The following is an 18,892-nucleotide window of genomic DNA, read 5'->3' as shown; positions in this document are numbered from 1 at the left end:
CTGTGTAACAGGTAAAGTCATTGTTACATTTCACAGAGCATCTGAAATGCAGTTTCCATTCTTTTACATTTTAATGCAAGCTCTCTGGAAGGCCATGCGCCTTTCTGACAGGGTGGTGAAATGGGCATTTCTGAATTACCAACCCTAGATCCTAACCCTCTGCAATTGGGGTACTGCCCCCATGCCCAGCATTTCCTAGTGTGCTAGTCTGCCTCTCTCATCATGTTTTTGCTTTGTGCTATTTTCCTTCATTCTTTCTGGTCTGCGCATGCTCTTGTTGCTCTGATCTGTCCCTTCCCATAGGAGACACAGAGTGCAAGTGTAGGTGACAGGGAAGACTTTAGTCAGCAAGGTTACTTTCTTGAATCTACAGCTTCTTCAGACTTGAACCATTGCCTTCACCACTGTGCAGAAAGTCAAAGCCTCTACTTATGGCCTTGGGATTGTGTGTTTGAGATGGTGCTAATGCTGACTCCTGCAGTCCTGCAGCCTGCCTCACCCCAACTGATTATGTGCTTTCCAGTCATGGCCAGGTAGCAAAACCTACACTCTGAACAGAAACAAACAATCAGGGAATCATAGAATAGTTAGGGTTGGAAAGGACCTTAAGATCATCTAGTTCCAACTCCCCTGCCATAGGCAGGGACACTTCAGACTAAACCATCCCACCCAAGGCTTCGTCCAACCTGGCCTTGAACACCGCCAGGGATGGAGCACTCACAACCTCCCTGGGCAACCCATTCCAGTGCCTCAACACCCGAACAGGAAAGAATTTCCTCCTTATATCCAATCTAAACTTCCTCTGTTTAAGTTTGAAGCCGTTACCCCTTGTCCTATCACTATAGTCCCCAGGGAAGAGTCCCTCCCCAGCATCCTTATGGGCCCTCCTTCAGATACTGGAAGGCTGCTATGAGGTCTCCACGCAGCCTTCTCTTCTCCAGGCTGAACAGCCCCAACTTCCTCAGCCTGTCTTCATACGGGAGGTGCTCCAGTCCCCTGATCATCCTCATGGCCTCCTCTGGACTTGTTCCAGCAGTTCCATGTCCTTTTTATGTTGAGGACACCAGAACTGCACACAATACTCCAGGTGAGGTCTCACGAGAGCAGAGTAAAGGGGCAGGATCACCTCCTTCGACCTGCTGGTCACGCTCCTTTTGATGCAGCCCAGGATACGGTTGGCTTTCTGGGCTGCGAGCGCACACTGAAGCCGGCCCATGTTCATTTTCTCATTGACCAGCACCCCCAAGTCCTTCTCTGCAGGGCTGCTCTGAATCTCTTCTTTGCCCAGTCTGTAGCTGTGCCTGGGATTGCTCCGACCCAGGGGTAGGACCTTGCACTTGTCATGGTGGAACTTCATAAGGTTGGCATCAGCCCACCTCACAAGCGTGTCAAGGTCCCTCTGGATGGCATCCCTTCCCTCCAGCGTATCAACTGAACCACACAGCTTGGTGTCATCGGTAAACTTGCTGAGGGCGCACTCAATCCCACTGTCCATGCCACAGACAAAGATGTTAAACAAGACCGATCCCAACACTGATCCCTGAGGGATACCACTCGTTACTGGTCTCCAGACAGACATTGAGCCATTGACCACAACTCTTTGTGTGCTTCCATCCAGCCAGTTCTTTATCCACTGAGTGGTCCACCTATCAAATTGATATCTCTCCAATTTAGAGAGAAGGATGTCATATGGGACAGTGTCAAATGCTTTGCACAAGTCCAGGTAGATGACATCAACTGCTCTACCCCTGTCCATCAGTTCTGTAGCCCCATCATGAAGGCCACCAAATTGGTCAGGCAGGATTTCCCCTTAGTGAAGCCATGCTGGCTGTCACCAAGCACCTTGTTGTTTTTCATGTGCCTTAGCATGTTGTCCAGGAGAATCTGCTCCAAGATTTTGCCAGACACAGAGGTCAGACTGACTGCTCTGTAATTCCCTGGGTCTTCCATTTTCCCCTTCTTGAAAATGGGGGTTATATTTCCCTTTTTCCAGTCATCGGGAACTTCACCTGACTGCCATGATTTTTCAAATATGATGGCCAGTGGCTTAGCAACTTCATTCGCCAGCTCCTTCAGGACCCGCGGATGGATTTCATCAGATCCCATGGACATTCTACAGGTGTCTGTATAGAGGCATCTGAGCCGAGCTCCAAATGAACCCGACTCGTTGGCTGGAGCGGCTGGAATATATCTACATTGCCCCGAGCATTTATTATAGGTGTTGGCAACTGACTGGGTGTTGGGATGGAATGATGCCCCCCTCACCCAACACATCTAGTTTAAAGCCTCCTTGACCAGTCCAGCAAGCCTCCTATCAAAACTGCTCTTCCCCTTATCAGACCAGCTCCACCAGCCCCCAGTAGACCTGGCCTACAAACTTTGGTTCCATGTTCAAGACACCCAAACCCCTGACTATGACACCACCCTTTTAACCATTTATTAACCTGGACAATCCTCCTAGCTTTTTTTAGGTCCTCCCCTGTGTCCTGGAGAATTGATTAAAAGACTATCTGAGCTCCAGAGCCCCTAACCACCTCTCCCAGGGCTCTGTAGTCCTTCTTTATGTTCCCCAGTCTACTACTATCTATATCCCTAGCACCCACATGGATCACCAGGAGCGGGTAATAGTCCGTGGGACTTACTAGAGCAGGCAGCCTCTCTGTAACATCCCTGATCCATGCCCCTGGTAGGCAGCACACCTCCCTCGAGACGGGGTCAGGCCGACAGATGAGTGCTTCCGTCCCTTTCACAGTACAGTCCCCTACTACTACGGCCCGCTGCTTTTTCTTGGCAGCGCCAGTAGAGATCTTTACCTGTGCACCATCCGGCTGTTTGTGGTGCAGGTGCGTTTACTCATTAGCCTCCTGCAGGACAGCAAAGTGGTTCTGGGTGGGGACAACAGACTTAGGAGGAAGTCCTTTGCTTCTAATTGTCCTTTTCCTCCTTTTTCTGTTATTTGTCACTAATTCCCAGCTTCCCGGGGTAACGGCCTCCTTCTTTCCTCCATGAGCTGGAGGGGAAGCTTGAGGCCCCTGCACAGGTTGGGGCTGGAGCAAGCAGCCCTGCCTCCTCTCAGCTACCCTGACATCTTGCAGCCCGCTAATAGCACTCCGCAGCTCAGCCCCTGCTGCAGGAGGACCTCCATCAGGGAGCACCGAGTGCAGCCCTGGCCATCGTGCACCTTTCCTTCACAAGCCCAGTGCAGGCACCCTCTACACTCCGAGCTCTGCCCTGCAGCCTCCCCTCTCATCGGCTCTGTCTGGGTGCCTACGCTGGCCACCGCCGGGCAGCCAGAGCAGAGCTCCCAGAGCGGGCCCTGATCATACAACGGCTGCTCACCATCCCGCTCGCCTGCCCGCGCAAACTGCCCCGCAAGCTGCCTCGCGCTGCTGTTTGACCGCTCTGTTTGCCCGCCTCGGTCCGCTCTGTTTGTGCGCTCCTGATCGCTCGCGCTCCCTGGGGCAGGTTTTTAACCACTCAGGGATGGTGCCGCTGCTCCTGGCTCCGCTCCCTGTGAGTTAATGTCTGCCTACCACGTGTCAAAACCACGCAGAAGAAACAGGAATAGGGATAAATGTTTCTTATCTGTTAGGCAACTCCTCAGCATTTCCCATTAAAGAGATTACCATCAAATGTTGTATGTGTAGGCTGTAAAATGACTATGAAACTATCACTGCAGGGTTATGTTTCTCTAAATCTTTTGCAACACTTATTTCATAAACTCTTCTCCTTCCCACTTAGCTGAGGGCTAGGGCAAACTGGCTTTTACCTTCCTGTCTGACAAAGATTCTGCAGACGGCACTGTTAAACACTGCCATCAGTGAGGTGCAAACTGGCAGCCTGGAAAGCGTAAAAGCATCGGTGAGATACAGCACTTATCTAAGGCTTTTTTACAGAAAGGTTTCAAAAAATGCTGAGTAGGAACAGTAAAACTTCAGCAGCGTAAAAAAAAAAAATAAATCTCTGTACAAAGCAAACATTTCCCCAAAAAAGAAACAGTGGAATAGATTAGGTTAAACCCCACAGCACTACAGTAGCCTCAGCACCCTTTCCAAAAGAGGCTGATTCTATAATGCAAGAAACACTGAAATGAATGTAAACCAAGCACACACAGATTTATTATCTCTAAAATTTAACTTATCTTTTCCGCAATGTTCAAAAGCAACAACAAAAAATCTACAAAGAAATCTACAAAGATTTTTTTTTACTGCCTCATTTCCGTTTATCAAATGGAGTCTTGTTGTAATAAGAAATAGGTTGGTTTTTTTTTTTTCAGCTGAGTGGATGGAATCTGATTTGGGAATCTGAGAGAAAGAAATGCCCTGGAAGTAGATGACGTGCTCAACTAGATCAAAGCAAGCTGGGGAGATAAGCAATATGCAGGAGGCTTTTAAAAATTAGACCTAAGAGCTCTGTTTAACACAGCTGGACTATTGAGACAAACAGAATAGTACACAAGAAGAATCAAGACAGGAGGGGAACTGAGTGTAGACAGAAAGACAAGGTAAGAAGTCAGAACCAGCCGTAGTCCCAGACTAAAATGATGGTCAAAAAGTTGCTTTTGGTCTTCAGCACTAACTCAGAAATGTTTTCTTGGTTTGAGGGGGAAAAAAAGTGTGGGAAGAATAAAGGAAATAGAAATGAAATACATATGAAATACATGAGAAGACTGAAAGAGGCTAGTAGGAACTTGCTGAGCACTTGTGGCATATCAGTGAAAGAAATCTACAAGACAGTCTGACAGACTTCTCCCTCTTACTGTAAATCCCTTACCAGGTGTACGAGATAGTATGGAGCAGCAGAAGTAGACAATGAAAAAGATGCAGCACAAAACAAAACAGAGAATGAAACCGGGCCGCACACATTCTGCCTTGCTCCTGAGAGCCTGCTTTGACACTCACAAACGTACTGCTTGGAAAAAGGCTGATACATCATCTGAAAATCAATTAAAGAAGGAGAGCAAAGGATGAAGAGAGGACGCAGATGAATGTGAAACAACTGGAGGGTATTAGTCTGGATGGTCTGAACAGTGTTTCAGAGCTGGTTCCGAATAAAATCAAGGAATAAAAGCTATGGTGTGAAATAAACAGCAGTTCAGCAGGACCATGGCACAGTACCAGTGCAGGTTGGGCAGCTGTTTCACTAAGACATACTGTCGTGGTTTAAACCCAGCCGGCAACCCAGAACCACGCAGCCGCTCACTCACTCCCCTCCCCCTCCTTTCCTCCCCCTGCTCCCGGAGGGATGGGAAGGAGAATCCAAAGAATGTAACTCCCACGGGCTGAGATAAGAGCAGTCCAGTAACTAAGGTATAACACAAATCACTGCTGCTGCCACCAATAATAATAATGATAAGGGGAATAACAAGGGAAGAGAATACAACCACTCACCACCCGCGGACCTATACTCAGCCTGATCAGAGCAGTGGTCTAGTTCTTCCGGGTAACTGCCCCAGTTTATATACAGGCATGACGTGCTGTGGTATGGAATACCTCTTTGGCTAGTTTGGGTCAGGTGTCCTGTCTCTGCTTCCTCCCACCTTCCCCCCCTCCCTGGCAGAGCATGAGACTCAGAAAGTCCTTGGTCAGAGTAAACATTACTGAGAAACGACTAAAAGCGTCGGTGTTATCAGCGCTGTTCCCAGGCTGAAAGTCAAAACCACAGCACTGCAACAGCTACTAAGAAGGAGAAAAATGAGTGCTACTGCTGAACCCAGGACACATAGGCAGCTATAACGGGTCACAGATGAAGCACAAATATGCTGGTGTAAAAATGTAAGTATCACGATACACAAGAAGCAGTGGGATCGCCAACACTAGCAGAGAGCCAATGTCAACGGTGTGACATGATGGGAGCTGAGGTGTTATGAGTGGTCAGACATCCTGCTTGGGCTCATCAGCCTCCATGAAAAAGTGTGCACACTTTCCATGCCCCTGTGAGAGAGGAAAGAAGGCAGAAAGCTGCAGGGAGAACACAGCCAGTCTGACTTACTAAAGCGAGTAATATAGAAAATAACATTGACAAAAAACACACATGGAGAAAAAAAATTAAAAGTGAGCATTTAGATGAGAAAAGTTAGTCAGCTGAAAGCTGGCAATCCAATAAGGAGCGGTAAGAAATAACAGAGGAAATATGAAAACTGAAGTAATTAAAGATGATACCTTATGCATTGTAAGGAGAAGAAGGAGAGAGATGCGTCTCAAGAACAGCATTATTTTATCAAGGTATACTGCAACCACTCTAAATAGTGTTTTGAGTCATAACCTGTTTAGGAACCTGACAAAAATGCATGGAGTACATTTGAGTTATTGCTCAGTTACAAAAGGTTCAATATTTAATTTGACCAGTAGTGAAATAATATCTATTTTCTTTTCTGGATTTTTATACAGCACCATTAAAAAACTCCTCACAAGCATCAAAGTAATTAAAAAATTTCAATTAACATCTCAGCTGGGGCCTCAGTCAAGGTTATATTCGCTTCAAAGAAGTGGTTTTCTCTTCAAATGGTTCATTAGAAATGTTCTCAGTACATATCCCTGTACATATATATATGGTTACTGGCCTATAAATCATACATTTCTGTATACTTGTATTTGATGAAAAAAAAAAAAAAAAATCAAACCCAAGAACAACCAACTTTGGTTTCCAAATCTTTTCTTCTGATTTATTTTAAAATATCTAATAATATATTTTAAATAACCAGGAAGCAAACTTTGTTAATGAGGACTCCATAAATTTTCTTTGCCAGATTACACACCCAAGAAGACCACCATGTTTTATATCACATTGAACTATAAAGCACGACACCACGTCAAAGACCATGAAGAGCAGAACTGTCAAGCTGTGATGTTGCAGTGGTGTGTGCATTTGAATGCAGAATGTTGCTCTTAAAATCTTGGGCACCCCATATAGAACAATTTCCATTCAGTTACATCATCCAATTAATTGTTGATCATTGCAAAAATACCTGGTTAAATTAGAACCTGAAGGCTGTCAACAGCTTTCAGAAACACTTGGTGTGTTGGGAAACCCTCAAGATTCAAGGCCATTTGAAAGTGCAAAGTGTCTTTCTTTTTTGATATTGACCATAGGAAACACCTTATGATAAGAAAATGCTGTTCTTATAATATAGCAAAAGTGTTCTTTGAACCAAATTAATATCCAGTTACCAAATGAATACAAGGAAGAAAGAACATAAAAAATGAAAAATAACATCTACTAAACGTTTACTTACATTCGAATCACAGTTTCAGATAAGTTACTAAGATTCAGCACCACCCTGTAACACCCTGCAAACAAATGTTTAGACTTTCTCCTAAAATACTTTGGCATAGTACAAACATTTCTACTGTTTAAACAGTATCTTAAAGGCACAAATGTGTCATTACAGCAAAACAGAAGGTCACCGCTAGGAAAGGGATAAACAGTGAATAAATGTGGCATTATATTTGGCTCGAAAAATCTGAAGAAGGTGCTGAATCATCAAATGACAGACTAGAAATTTCTTTTGCTGGAGTGAAAGAGAAATTAGGGAAGGAAACTCTACCCAAGAATACATTCAAAGAACAGCCCAGTCATCTCACACCATTTTAAATCTTACCCTTGATTCTGGAACCAGAACCTGCACTTCTTGAATGTAACTTACTCAGTTGTTTTGAAAGTAACTTTGGGCTTGTTCAGCCTGGGGAAGTCTCAGGGGTGACTTTATAACAGTCTTCCAGTACCTAAAGGGCCTACAAGAAAGCTAGGGAGAAGGTTTTTACAAGGGCATGTAGTGACAGTGGGGAATGGCTTTAAGCTGACAGAGGAGATTCAGTTGAGACATTAGGAATAAATTCTTCGCTATGAGGGTGGTGAGGTACTGGAACAGGTTGTCCGAGAAGCTGTGGCTGCCCCATCTCTGGCAGTGCTCGAGGCCAGGCTGGACGGGGCTTTGAGCAACCTGGTCTAGCGTGAGGTGTCCCTGCCCATGGCAAGGGGGTTGGAACTGGACAATCGTTAAGGTCCCTTCTAACTCAAACCATTCTGTGATTCTATGAACTAACTGGAGATTCTAGCGTAACAAATTTTAGCTTTACAAAAATTTGGTGAAAGAAAAGAAAAACACCACTAGCTTTAGCACGTAAACAATAGAGGAATGCAAACTAAGGCACAGTACGCATACCTCTATAAATTAAAGCATCTTTCTTGAACAGGAATATTTTCCCAACGTTCTACAGCAAAACGTGGAATTGTCTCAGTATTCTGAACTGCTTTGTGATGGTCAGGCTACATCAACATTTCATTTACAAAATTACAAATTTGATCGACCTCTATCCTTTTCTAACACCAACTGAAGCTCTGCTTTAAGCTGTAAATTCCTAACAGAAAAAAGGATTTGAAAAGGGATATGTACTTTCCATATTTTCATAAGTGCTAGGCAGGCCTGGCAAACCTGTTTTCTCTTCTAGAGAACAGCTTAAGCAGAAAGACAGAAGCCTGTCTGTATTTATGCAGTTATTACCAGTTCTTTCTTTAAAGCTGAATAATTTAACCATTTCCTCAGGACTGAGGACAAATAGGAAAGCATGAGTATGGGTTTCTCGGTTTTTGAGGAAAGAAAAATGTATTAAAACAATACTGAATGATGAAAAAAGCCCCACTTATGTTTTTAACTGGATATATAAATCCCACAAAAAGGCATATTGATCATGACACTAAACTACTCAAATTTCTTTGCAGGTAAATGAAATAAAAGACTCCAGAGTAGAGTTCTTTGATTCAAACAAGCAGAAGTATAAATCCTTAGCTCAGAACCCTCAAAAGAGCCAGAGGAACAGCATACTCTAAAGCAAGATACAAATGACGACAGTTTAAACCCCCAAAGCACCCAAGCTTTATACACCTCACAGTAGATCACATGATGGGAGAACAAGACAAGGGAAGGAAAGACTATATAATTGGATTTGGCAAATGGAATTCCAGAGTGTAAAACAAGATTGACTATTAGGCTGTGGTATTACAGCTGCTGATGTTGCATTAAGGGGAATGAGGCAGAGACCATCAAGTTCATTTAATGAGTCAGGATTTATTATATATGTGTGGCCAACTGTATATCAAGTCTACCTTATTTGCTTTTATACTTCTGCATTAAAACCAGCCCACTTACTGAGTAGAGTCATTCATTTCAATATTGGTCCTGCATCTTCTATTAATTTTCTGCCTTTATTTTATGGCTGTCTGTGAAAAAGTAACTTCTCGTCTGGCAATTACAGTTATGAACATTTCTATCTGCTTACTCTGCATCGCAGGTGAAACTTACTCTGATGAAAAGCCTTTGTGAAAAGAGCTGTTGAAAAGGATTTCTCAAAATCAACAGATTTAAGACTGTTACACAGTCTCTTGTGCATTTTATGTAATCTAATACTTTAAATTTGTTCCCTACTAGGAGTATAAAATGTGCTACTTTATGAAAGAGAAAGCCCAAAAGACTTGCTAAAAAATAGTCGGTTTTGTCACTAGATCAAAGACTGATGCCTTCCACAGTAGTAGGAAAGTGATTCACATTGTAGCCTTATCCTTACTGGTCTGCACTACAACAAGACAAATAAGCAGCAATAGGTGAACATTAATGCCATACTAATATGGATGTGTAAAGAGTTCACAATATTTTCCTTCCAATTTTAAGAAAACTTCTGGTAACGAAAGTCAAAGTTAAGAAAAGCTTTGTCTGTTGTCATATTAATATAGATGCAGTTTTAAGTGCACAATCAAGAATAATCAGACTCATGAAGATAACAAGTTTTCATAGTTAGATTCCTAACTCTTGTAGTCAACTTTGAAACGATTACAAAGATTAGCAAGTTCTCATTGTAAGTACTGCACTAACTTGATCTCATTAGAGATAGCATTTAAAGCCAGCATTCAAACATAATGAAAAATCAAAATTGAAAATTTATATTCACTACCAACAAATACAATAGATTTTATTCTAAAACTCCAGACTACTGGAGAAAAGCCAAATCATAATGGAGAAAATTATTTTAGATTAAGAAAATATCCTAGCTTCAAGTGATTAGAATTGATTTTAGAAGCTTTTCTATGTGAACTCCCACCCTGACACAAAGGGTACGTAAACAGGTATGTGATGTCATCACAGCCTACAGTTCAGCCTGCTACTGTAGTAGGTCCACAGCTTCCTTTGCATCTGTGATAAATCCACACCCTCAGAAGATTTTTTAAATACTCAATACATTGTGAATTCCTAAAATGAAGCCTTTTAATGTCCTATTTTACTGTTGGTTAATAGTTTCTCTTGTTTCAGCTTGGGTCTCTCGAAGCCTTTTGACCAAGTCCAAAGCAAACGAATGTGCTCTCCAGTGTTACAATGAAACACAGTGAACCACTCTCATGGAAAGAAAACATGAATGCTTTCCTAAAACCAGGCTTACATAATTTTCTTTGCCAACACAGAGGGTAATAATGTTTCACTTTAGAAATTAAAATGGTCAGAATGCAGTTTTACAGTAAAAGGGAACCACCCCTCTACACATCAAATGCATTGTTGAAACAGTTCAGAGTCATACGGACCAATGTATCTACCAGCCACCTTATCTTGAACAAAAAAGGCATTATGAAAAAGTGATCGACTCCCTTCTGTTGCTACAATGAGTACATGGCTAATTCTTGTTGCTTGATACTACCTTGAGCTGTGAGAACTCAAATGCTTTATTCCCACTTGCACATTCTAGCATAAACTGAGTATACATAAAAAAATGGTAACAGTGTTCTGCCTACCTGCCACAATGCTTCACAATAAAACAGCATCACAACACCTTTTTCTTTCAAGCATACTCGGTAAGACACCAAAATCAGTAAAAACTTGAAGAAAAACTTTTTAAGTATTGACCATAAATGTGTAATAAGAACATTTCAGGTGTGACAACAGAACAATGATACAATTTATGGTACCACATCAACAAAAACATACTCTAAATAACATATAAATGAATAATGATATTTTCTTGTGCATTAAACTTCCAAATGCAGGAATTATGTCTGAAAACAGATGCATGCACAGCTAGAAATCATGTTTGTTCTTTTTAGCCAGCAGCTATACTTTAGACTAAAAATGCTTATATGATTTCCTTGGCTAGTGCAGACAGTACACAATGTTGAACCAACGTGCCAAAACAAGACACCCTTTTCTATGTCAGACAATCCCTCAGTCCTGCAACAGTACCCCTGAAAAAGATTTGCGGTGCAAGTGTGGAGAGAATTCCAGAATCATAATTCTTTGTCTATTAACATTTCATTTACCAGTGAACTCTCTAAAGACGACAATTGATATGAGAAACTATGAATAAAAGCGAAAGTAACAAAAATTGTAAATGAAATAATGTAAAATATCAAAATAGTTATCAGATTTCTTAAATATCCAAAACTAAAGGAGGAAAGTTATCAGGTAAATAAAATTGAGTCCAAATTAAAACTAACACAAGACCATATCACAGTAATAGGTCTTGTATTGCCATAGCAAGAAAAAGTTTAAATATTTGAATGCAAAATTATCTTTACTACAGTCAAAATTATGAAATAAAACTATGAGAGAGCTCTTTCTTCACTTGTGAAACAGAAACAGAGAGATGTTACCCTTTCCTTTTCTAGGCCTGGCTCTTACAGCAGTCTTGTGTCAAGGTTTGACCTTCCTAAAAACAAGGTTTGTATGTTGAGTTTAGCTGCAAACCAGTGAATTAAAATACAAAATCATAATCTAAAGATAAAAAATGCTGTATTTTGGAAAAGCAGGGTTACGCTGAATGAGCTTAATACAAAGAATTTTATATATCAAATATAATATAAAAGAAATAAAGTATACAAGAGCCACAATGTTGTTTATACTACAACTTAAATTAACTTTTCAGTTTATTATCAGAGAGTTTTCTATAAAATATAATACAAAGGCAGACATAAGGTTTTCCTCTGGTATTTTGAATAGTTTTTCTATTTCCTTGGGCAATACAATCAGACTAGCTAACACAATATTCTTTCTGTAAATGAATACTTCAGCACTAATTTAATTCCTATTGTAGACTTTTTTTTTTCACTTTGTGAGTCTTTCACATCTTAGTTATTTCATTCAACTGAGTTGAGACTTCTGTTTAAGGAGATCTCTTCAACAACAGAAGAAATAATTTCATAAGTGTACCCTCTTTGTAAGTAACATAACAGCCTAAGATCACACTTGTACTGCAATGTATTGTAAATATCTAGCTTCAAAAACGGATTTAATTTCACACTAGCCTAAAGAGTTTCCAAGCCAATGCATTTAGCATAGTAACTGTGTATCATACTTGTCTAGAATAATTTTGCATTTTAAGTTGTTCTGCTAGGATTCAATGTGTAAACACTTTATAGTCATCAGATTTCACCTGGCAATGAATGGATACTAAAACAGCTCTCTGAATGAATACTTCTCAGAAGTACATAGTAAGATTTTTTTCCCATATAATTATAAAATCACTAATGACGACTTTTAAAAAAACCCTCTATGTTTATACACTGAATTTCTGCTTCATTTTCATGATTTACCCTTCCTCACAATATGCGAAACTACACAGTGGAATGAAATTCAGTTCTTTTTGAAACCAATAACCAGTTGTGACTGAGTTCAGACACATCAGAACTTGATTTATTGTATAAGCTGTTTTAAGTTAGCTCTTTTCCTTCTATCTTGGTGCGTTATAGTCATAAGTCATAATAGAATGTAACACACCTACTGTAGCTGAAAGGTTTATGTAAAATATTATACACATTTTAAAATTCCACTTTTCTGCATTACTCTGATGCTATGCAATGGTTAATTTCATGATGTCTCTGAAATTAAAACAAGGATCATGCAATTGAAAAAAAAAAAACAACCCCAAAGTGCTCAGTTGTCTGACTTCTCTAATTCCTTAAGACTACAATTTTAAGATGAAGGTGGGAACAGGAACTTACCTACTTGGTACTTTGAGTAATAAGCTGCCATTTGTCCACTACTGCATGATTGTCTCTTATGCCTTTTTCTTATACTTGTATCAGTGGTCTCCCATTGTGGACTTTTTCTTTTATTTATTCTGATAAGAACTTCAGAACTACCAGCAGGATTATCATCATGGTTTACACCACGAAATTTTGGGCTGTGAAAATGGTCATCCAGCCTTTCAGTCACTTTAGAAGAATCAGATCCTTTAGATGTTTCCATTTCATTTTTGTGTTTCTTTAATGCATTTTGTTTAGTAGAATGGGACCTCAAAAGAGGATGTCTTTTTTCTTCTATATAGGCCTGAGTGCTTTTACTTTCAACAGCTTCAGGAGAGTAAATGACATTATTTAACTTAAATGAATTGTGCTGCTCAATATTGTTGATTTTTTTCAGAAATATCCTACAGTCTTTAAAGGTTTTGGCTTTCCAAGTATTTTGAAACAATTTATCTTGGCTTTGCTCTTTTCTAACATTTTGTTGGCAACAAACAGTTCCATTTGTCTCTGCATGTGATTTAAGTATATTTGCTAAACCAGGATGTGGGTTAAACTCAGAAGATCCCATCATCTGTTGAACAAATGCACCTCTGGCTTCATTTTCAGTTGGTAAGAGGCTACTCTGAGATTCTACCAAAGTCTGAGTGGGCTGGATTTCTACTGTACTTTTTTCCTCGAGCTTGGGCATTTCATCACTGGTTTCCCCACTTGTACTTTTAAACAACTGGCTTTGGCAAAAGAACTGCAAATTTTTCCTTTTTGATTTCCAGCCTCCAGGAGCCTGGTTATAGAGCTTTTTCATCTGTCCCCACCTATCACGCCGTAGCTTCTTAAACTCATTTCTTTTTAATCTGGCTAATGTAAAATTACTTTTCCTGCTTAAGACTGGAGACCTCACCATGTTATGGAGTATCTGTAATTTCCCTGCTGGTTTGGAAGGCGAGGATAGTGCAAACTTTTTAAAGTGCTTTCTGAAAGGGCAAGTATTAAGATCAGATTGTTTAGCTTCCATCTTTATCTCTCTAGTACTAACTACTTCTAAAGGATTGCGAGCATTTGCCTTTCTCACTAGAGAGAGAGACTGTGTTTCTGTAGTTTGCATAAACCAGGTGCAGAGTTCATTCATGTTACACTTTTTCTGAAAAAGCATTTTTATAGGTGATATTTCAAGTTCTACAAGGCAGGAGTCTAAAGGGTTTGACATTTCAGTATCACAGTCTTGTTCAATGGGATCCCTTTTTTCACATGCACATTTATCAAACTCATTTCCCCCCACTCGCAACCAGGTATTAGTTATCTGCTCAAATCTATTGTTTAGTTCTTCCAACAAAGTGTCACTTGAAGTGGAAGTAGGCCACCACCTGAGAGAAGGATTAGATGAAAAGATGGGATCCGATGATACTTCATTAATGGGCCCGAACTCACCATCCTTAAGATCCATTTTTACATTTCCTGAATTGCTCAGTTCTGAGGTATCTTTGGATGCTGTGCTCTGATTTGATTGCCTATGTTTTTCCGTTCGATCTTTAGCTTTTTTCAAATGGAGTTTGTAAGATTTATGTAGTAAGGCACTTCTACACGTAAAAGCACTAGAAGATCCTAATGAATGTAAAAAATGCAGCGAGGGTTTTCTGTCTCTAGCAGAATGTCTTGATGGAATTTCGTGTTTTCTTGACACAGTTGTAATAACACTGTTTGATTCATCTTCTCTAGAATCTTTCTGCATGCTCTTTACTTGACCCATGCTATTGCACAGTTGATTTTTCCTCTCCTGTGGTACATTTTTCTCTAACGCACTCTGCTGCTGCAAAGGAGGCAAACAGTTGCTAATACTCACTTTTCTTTCCTGAGGTGAAACTCTATTAACAGTTACTGATATGCCGGAGATTTTTACTTTTGCTGGCCTGCCAGGTTTACGAATGGTGGTTAGCGGTTTCTTAATGGGCCGTATAATATTGCTGCACGGATGTGGTGATGCTACGTTACTCTTGATAGGTCTGACATAGTCATAACCAGAGACCTCGTTTTCAGTAGAAGAATTTTGTAAGGCTTTTACTATTTCAGTAAAAGCATTATCAGTTTCCACATTGTGCCTCGCTTTGCTGTGGTCGTTAGCAAAATTAGAATCAATATGCTGTGTGGGCAGAATACTAACTACATTTAGATTACTTTCAGAAACATGTCTCTTAGTTCTTCTTGACCTTCCAAAAACAACTGTCACAGTAATATTTTTATTGCTGTTAACTTCTTCCACTACTCCTGCATTCGAGTTGGTACTTTTACCATCACTACTAAGCTTAGGTCTAGGTTCTGTGCTTTCAGTCATGCCTACTTTTGGTTTAGGAGGCCGTCCAATAGGCCTCTTGACCTGCTTAACAACTTGAGGACCTATTTTCTTTGGTCTACCAGGTTTTCTTTTTAAAACCAATTCACTGCCACTGCTTGATTTCTCCACAACTTCATTATTTTGTTTCGAGTCATTTAAGTCAGTTTGACCAATTGGACAAGAGCTTGTAACTGCTTCTGCATAAACACAGCTTGACTCCTCCTTGGTTTTATTTTCACTGTAATCACAATCCTTGACACAGATTGCATGAGAAAGATCTCCTGTGACCTGTTTGTCTAACAAAGTGTTTGAGTGCCCCTGAAACAAACAAATATCTGTGCTTCCTTTAGAAGATGCAGCTGCAGATGTCAAAGTATACTTGACTCCTTCACTACTATTAACCTCTGAGACAAACATAAGCTTAATAGGACTGGAGTAGTTTAAGGGAGATGAGATCTCCCCAGCTTCAGAAGTTGTATTTAAATCCCCATTGTTGGAAGCTGAACTGGATGAATTAAAGGTCAGAGATTTCAAAAGGCTGTCATTTATTTCTTGATGTATAACCATTTCTTGTTTGTTTGTTGTCACGCACACTGTTTTGATTTTACTGCTGCTTGGCACATGTGAATATGGAAGGAAGCTTTGTCCTTTGCATCTGATTTCACTTACAGTGAAAGGCAAGTCTCTTCTAGCACCTAGGTTCATAACCTGTTCATATGCATTAAGTTTTTGACTTATTCTGTAACTATCCAACAATGAGTTGTTAGTCTTTCTGGCTAAGCTTATTGTATCTTCTAAACGCTCCACAACAACTTGCAGATTTGTGTCTCTCATAATCTTGCTTATATTTATGTCACTGCATCTTTCAGCTTGAGCATCTTTATTTAGTTTAATTTTTTCCAAATTTTCGAAAGAACTTTTTGCATTGGATGACTTTCTAACCACAATATTGTTTGTTACATACACAGAGTACCACCCAGGAGGCACAATGTTACATTTAGTTCTGCCCAAGATCCCATTACTCTCATCCTGTAGAGGAATTTGACCAGTCTCACTTAAGGTTGCACAATCTCCTTGCGTTTTTGCGAGTTTTGCCTGTCTGGCTGCAATAGCGCTGTTTTCTGAAAGAACTAGAAAGCCAGAGCTCGTGTGAAAATTAGTAAGAGGTAGTTTGAAAGACTCTGTTTGGTGCAGTGGAAAGCACCTTGGTTTGGTTTGGCAATTCATGCATGGGTTATTTTCAAGACGTTGCAAAGCCTCCTCTTCTATCACAGTAAAACTGTGTCTTTTATTTGGATATACTTTATCTATTTTTTTGATGGATTTCTTTGCAGTTCTCTCAGAAATTGCTTTTTTTCTTACAAGGGTTTCATCAAGGCTTGCAAGCTCCCTCTTGATTTGCAAAGACTGTCGTCGAATGAATGGTGAATCATGAGAATTATACATTGAAAACAAAGTTTCCTGACGTTTGCGAAATCTTGTTTGGATGATTTTATTTTCCATTTGTTTATCATGTTGGTGAAGTAACTCCATAAAGCTGTAATCACTTGCTTTAGCATTATGCAAAAGAGACGTTATGAACTCTCCTAATTTGACATCGTTTTCTGGTGTCCTGTCACTGCTAGAAAGTTTTACAAGATTTGTTGCTATATCTGTAGTGTCTATAGATTTTAGCTTTTCATTAATACGGTCCATTAAATCTTCAAAAATGGCAGAATGTTCACCTTTGTCAGACTTCTCAGGATTTATATAATTGTTGCTTTCTTGGTCTGTTGATAGCAACGTTGTCTCTTTTCGTTTGCATGTTTTACTTTCATATTCAAATTCTCTGTTGCTTCCTTCAGCTGGCAAGAGGGATGGAGGCTGGTTGACGGAGATTTCAAGCTTATTGTTGTCTAAAGTTGGGAAATCTATAACCAATCCGTCCAATGATTCAAATTCTTTACTCTGTACAGGTGATAGTGGAGGCGGTGATGGGCTGCGAGATCTATTTGAATTTTTAATGCTGTTCAAAAGATCACAGTCCTTGGTTGAATGTGTACATGCTGCTGCTTTCCCAGAATGCCGGTGGTAATTTTGCAACTGTTCAGCACAATACTTATGAGAACTACATGCTTTGTTCACCATTGTCTTAATACATCCAATTGCTACAGCTTGGCATGACAAAGAATGGAAATCTTTAATACAGACAGACAGAGGTGGTAAACAAGTGTTTGGTCTTTGAGTTTGTAAACAGCACCTTTTTGTCAGCATATATCCACTGCAATTACAAAATGAAACGTGAACATCCTCTTCAGTAAGGGAACTGGGAGTTTCAGAGTGGACCAAATGCGTTTGCTTGCAACTGCAAGCTATAGGAAAATTTTCATCTTGTACTAGAAATTTTAACATAGCCAAAGTCTGTTGCCAGTGATATGAACAAAAAGACTCCAAAACTTTGCTTAATGTTGATTTTCCTTTTTCAAAATTAGCTGTTTCCTCTGAATTTGCATCAGCTGTTGAGCTTGAACTGAAAATGAAAACAAATCAAAACAAAATATAAATTACAGTAAAACACCGTATCTAATGTTTGTTATAATGGTAACTCAAACCTAAAAAAGTGAAGTTTGCAAAATAGTTCTGTTCTATTTGTGCTATTTGATCTTACTTGCAACGATGTTCATCTTATTTATTGCAATGATAGTCCTACCATAAGAAAAATCATCAGGAAAAAATGAAGGGAAAAAAATAGTTTGAAATATAGCTTCCAATACCTAAATGTAATGAGAATAAACTTAACTTTCTGATTTTCAAGCTACCTTAATCATCAATGAAGGAAAACCTCACCAGGAACCAAGGGAGCCTAATATTACTCCCACGCCACAAAAGTGAGGCACAGAGAGGGTAAATGGCTCGCCTAAGGTCACAACTCATGGTTGTGGCACAGGCAAGAATGGACCCCTCTCTCCCAAATCCCAAATCTAAGATATTCACATAGCAAAGTGTATTAAATGCTCTTCAGGATACTCTTAAAGATCCTTTTAAAGACATCTTCTATTTATATATTTGTTTTTTTCAAAAATGCTTAATGGGCTAACAGAAAATTGTAAAGAATAGCCACTTGCTACTGTTATTCTTTGCATATAAAAGTTTCCCTTCTAGTTTTTAAATAAACTGCAGTGGTGCTCACAGGCTCTTCATTGCAATATACTACACACACTTGGATTCCTTCATCAAACAGAGATAATCGCCAGTGGAATAATTAACTTCTGTGATAAAAGTTAATATCCTTTAAATCTCAAATACAGAGTATTTGACTTCTGAGCAGGTGTTCTCAAAGGTATTAACTCAAAATAAAATCACTTATAAAATATTACCTTAACTATTTAATGAATTTCTTATAAATTCAAACTAATGTCACTACTTACCTAATAAAACATTTATACTGAAAAGCTGAAAATTTTCCATGGCAAAAATTAATACAGATATTTTTTCAATTAAATACAAAATCCTTATTGCTGAATAGCAACTATCAACAGATAGTTAACACCTAACTCAAATGCTTTACTGAAACCAACTGCATAA

At 39.7% G+C, this 18,892-nt stretch overlaps 1 protein-coding gene across 7 annotated transcripts in view; it reads right to left on the bottom strand.

The window, feature by feature from the left end:
• Positions 1–18,892, bottom strand: part of LCORL (ligand dependent nuclear receptor corepressor like) — a 96,875-nt gene that overhangs the window by 2,208 nt on the left and 75,775 nt on the right. For 3 of the 7 annotated variants that reach the window (XM_065699905.1, XM_065699878.1, XM_065699914.1), the window contains one exon: positions 12,983–17,837. The exons of 2 other annotated variants lie outside the window; for them this stretch is intronic. In XM_065699905.1, the coding sequence (XP_065555977.1) occupies positions 12,983–17,837 (4,855 nt within the window). Of the gene's footprint in view, positions 1–11,631; positions 11,688–12,978; positions 17,838–18,892 lie in introns of all 7 variants that reach the window. 2 more of the 7 variants (XM_065699888.1, XM_065699898.1) reach the window with 2 other exon arrangements.

This window comes from Lathamus discolor, chromosome 1 (genome assembly GCF_037157495.1).
Source record: "Lathamus discolor isolate bLatDis1 chromosome 1, bLatDis1.hap1, whole genome shotgun sequence".
Taxonomy (NCBI): domain Eukaryota; kingdom Metazoa; phylum Chordata; class Aves; order Psittaciformes; family Psittacidae; genus Lathamus; species Lathamus discolor.
The sequence above is the reverse complement of the archived record's forward strand: the minus strand, read 5'-3'. Positions and strand labels throughout refer to the sequence as shown.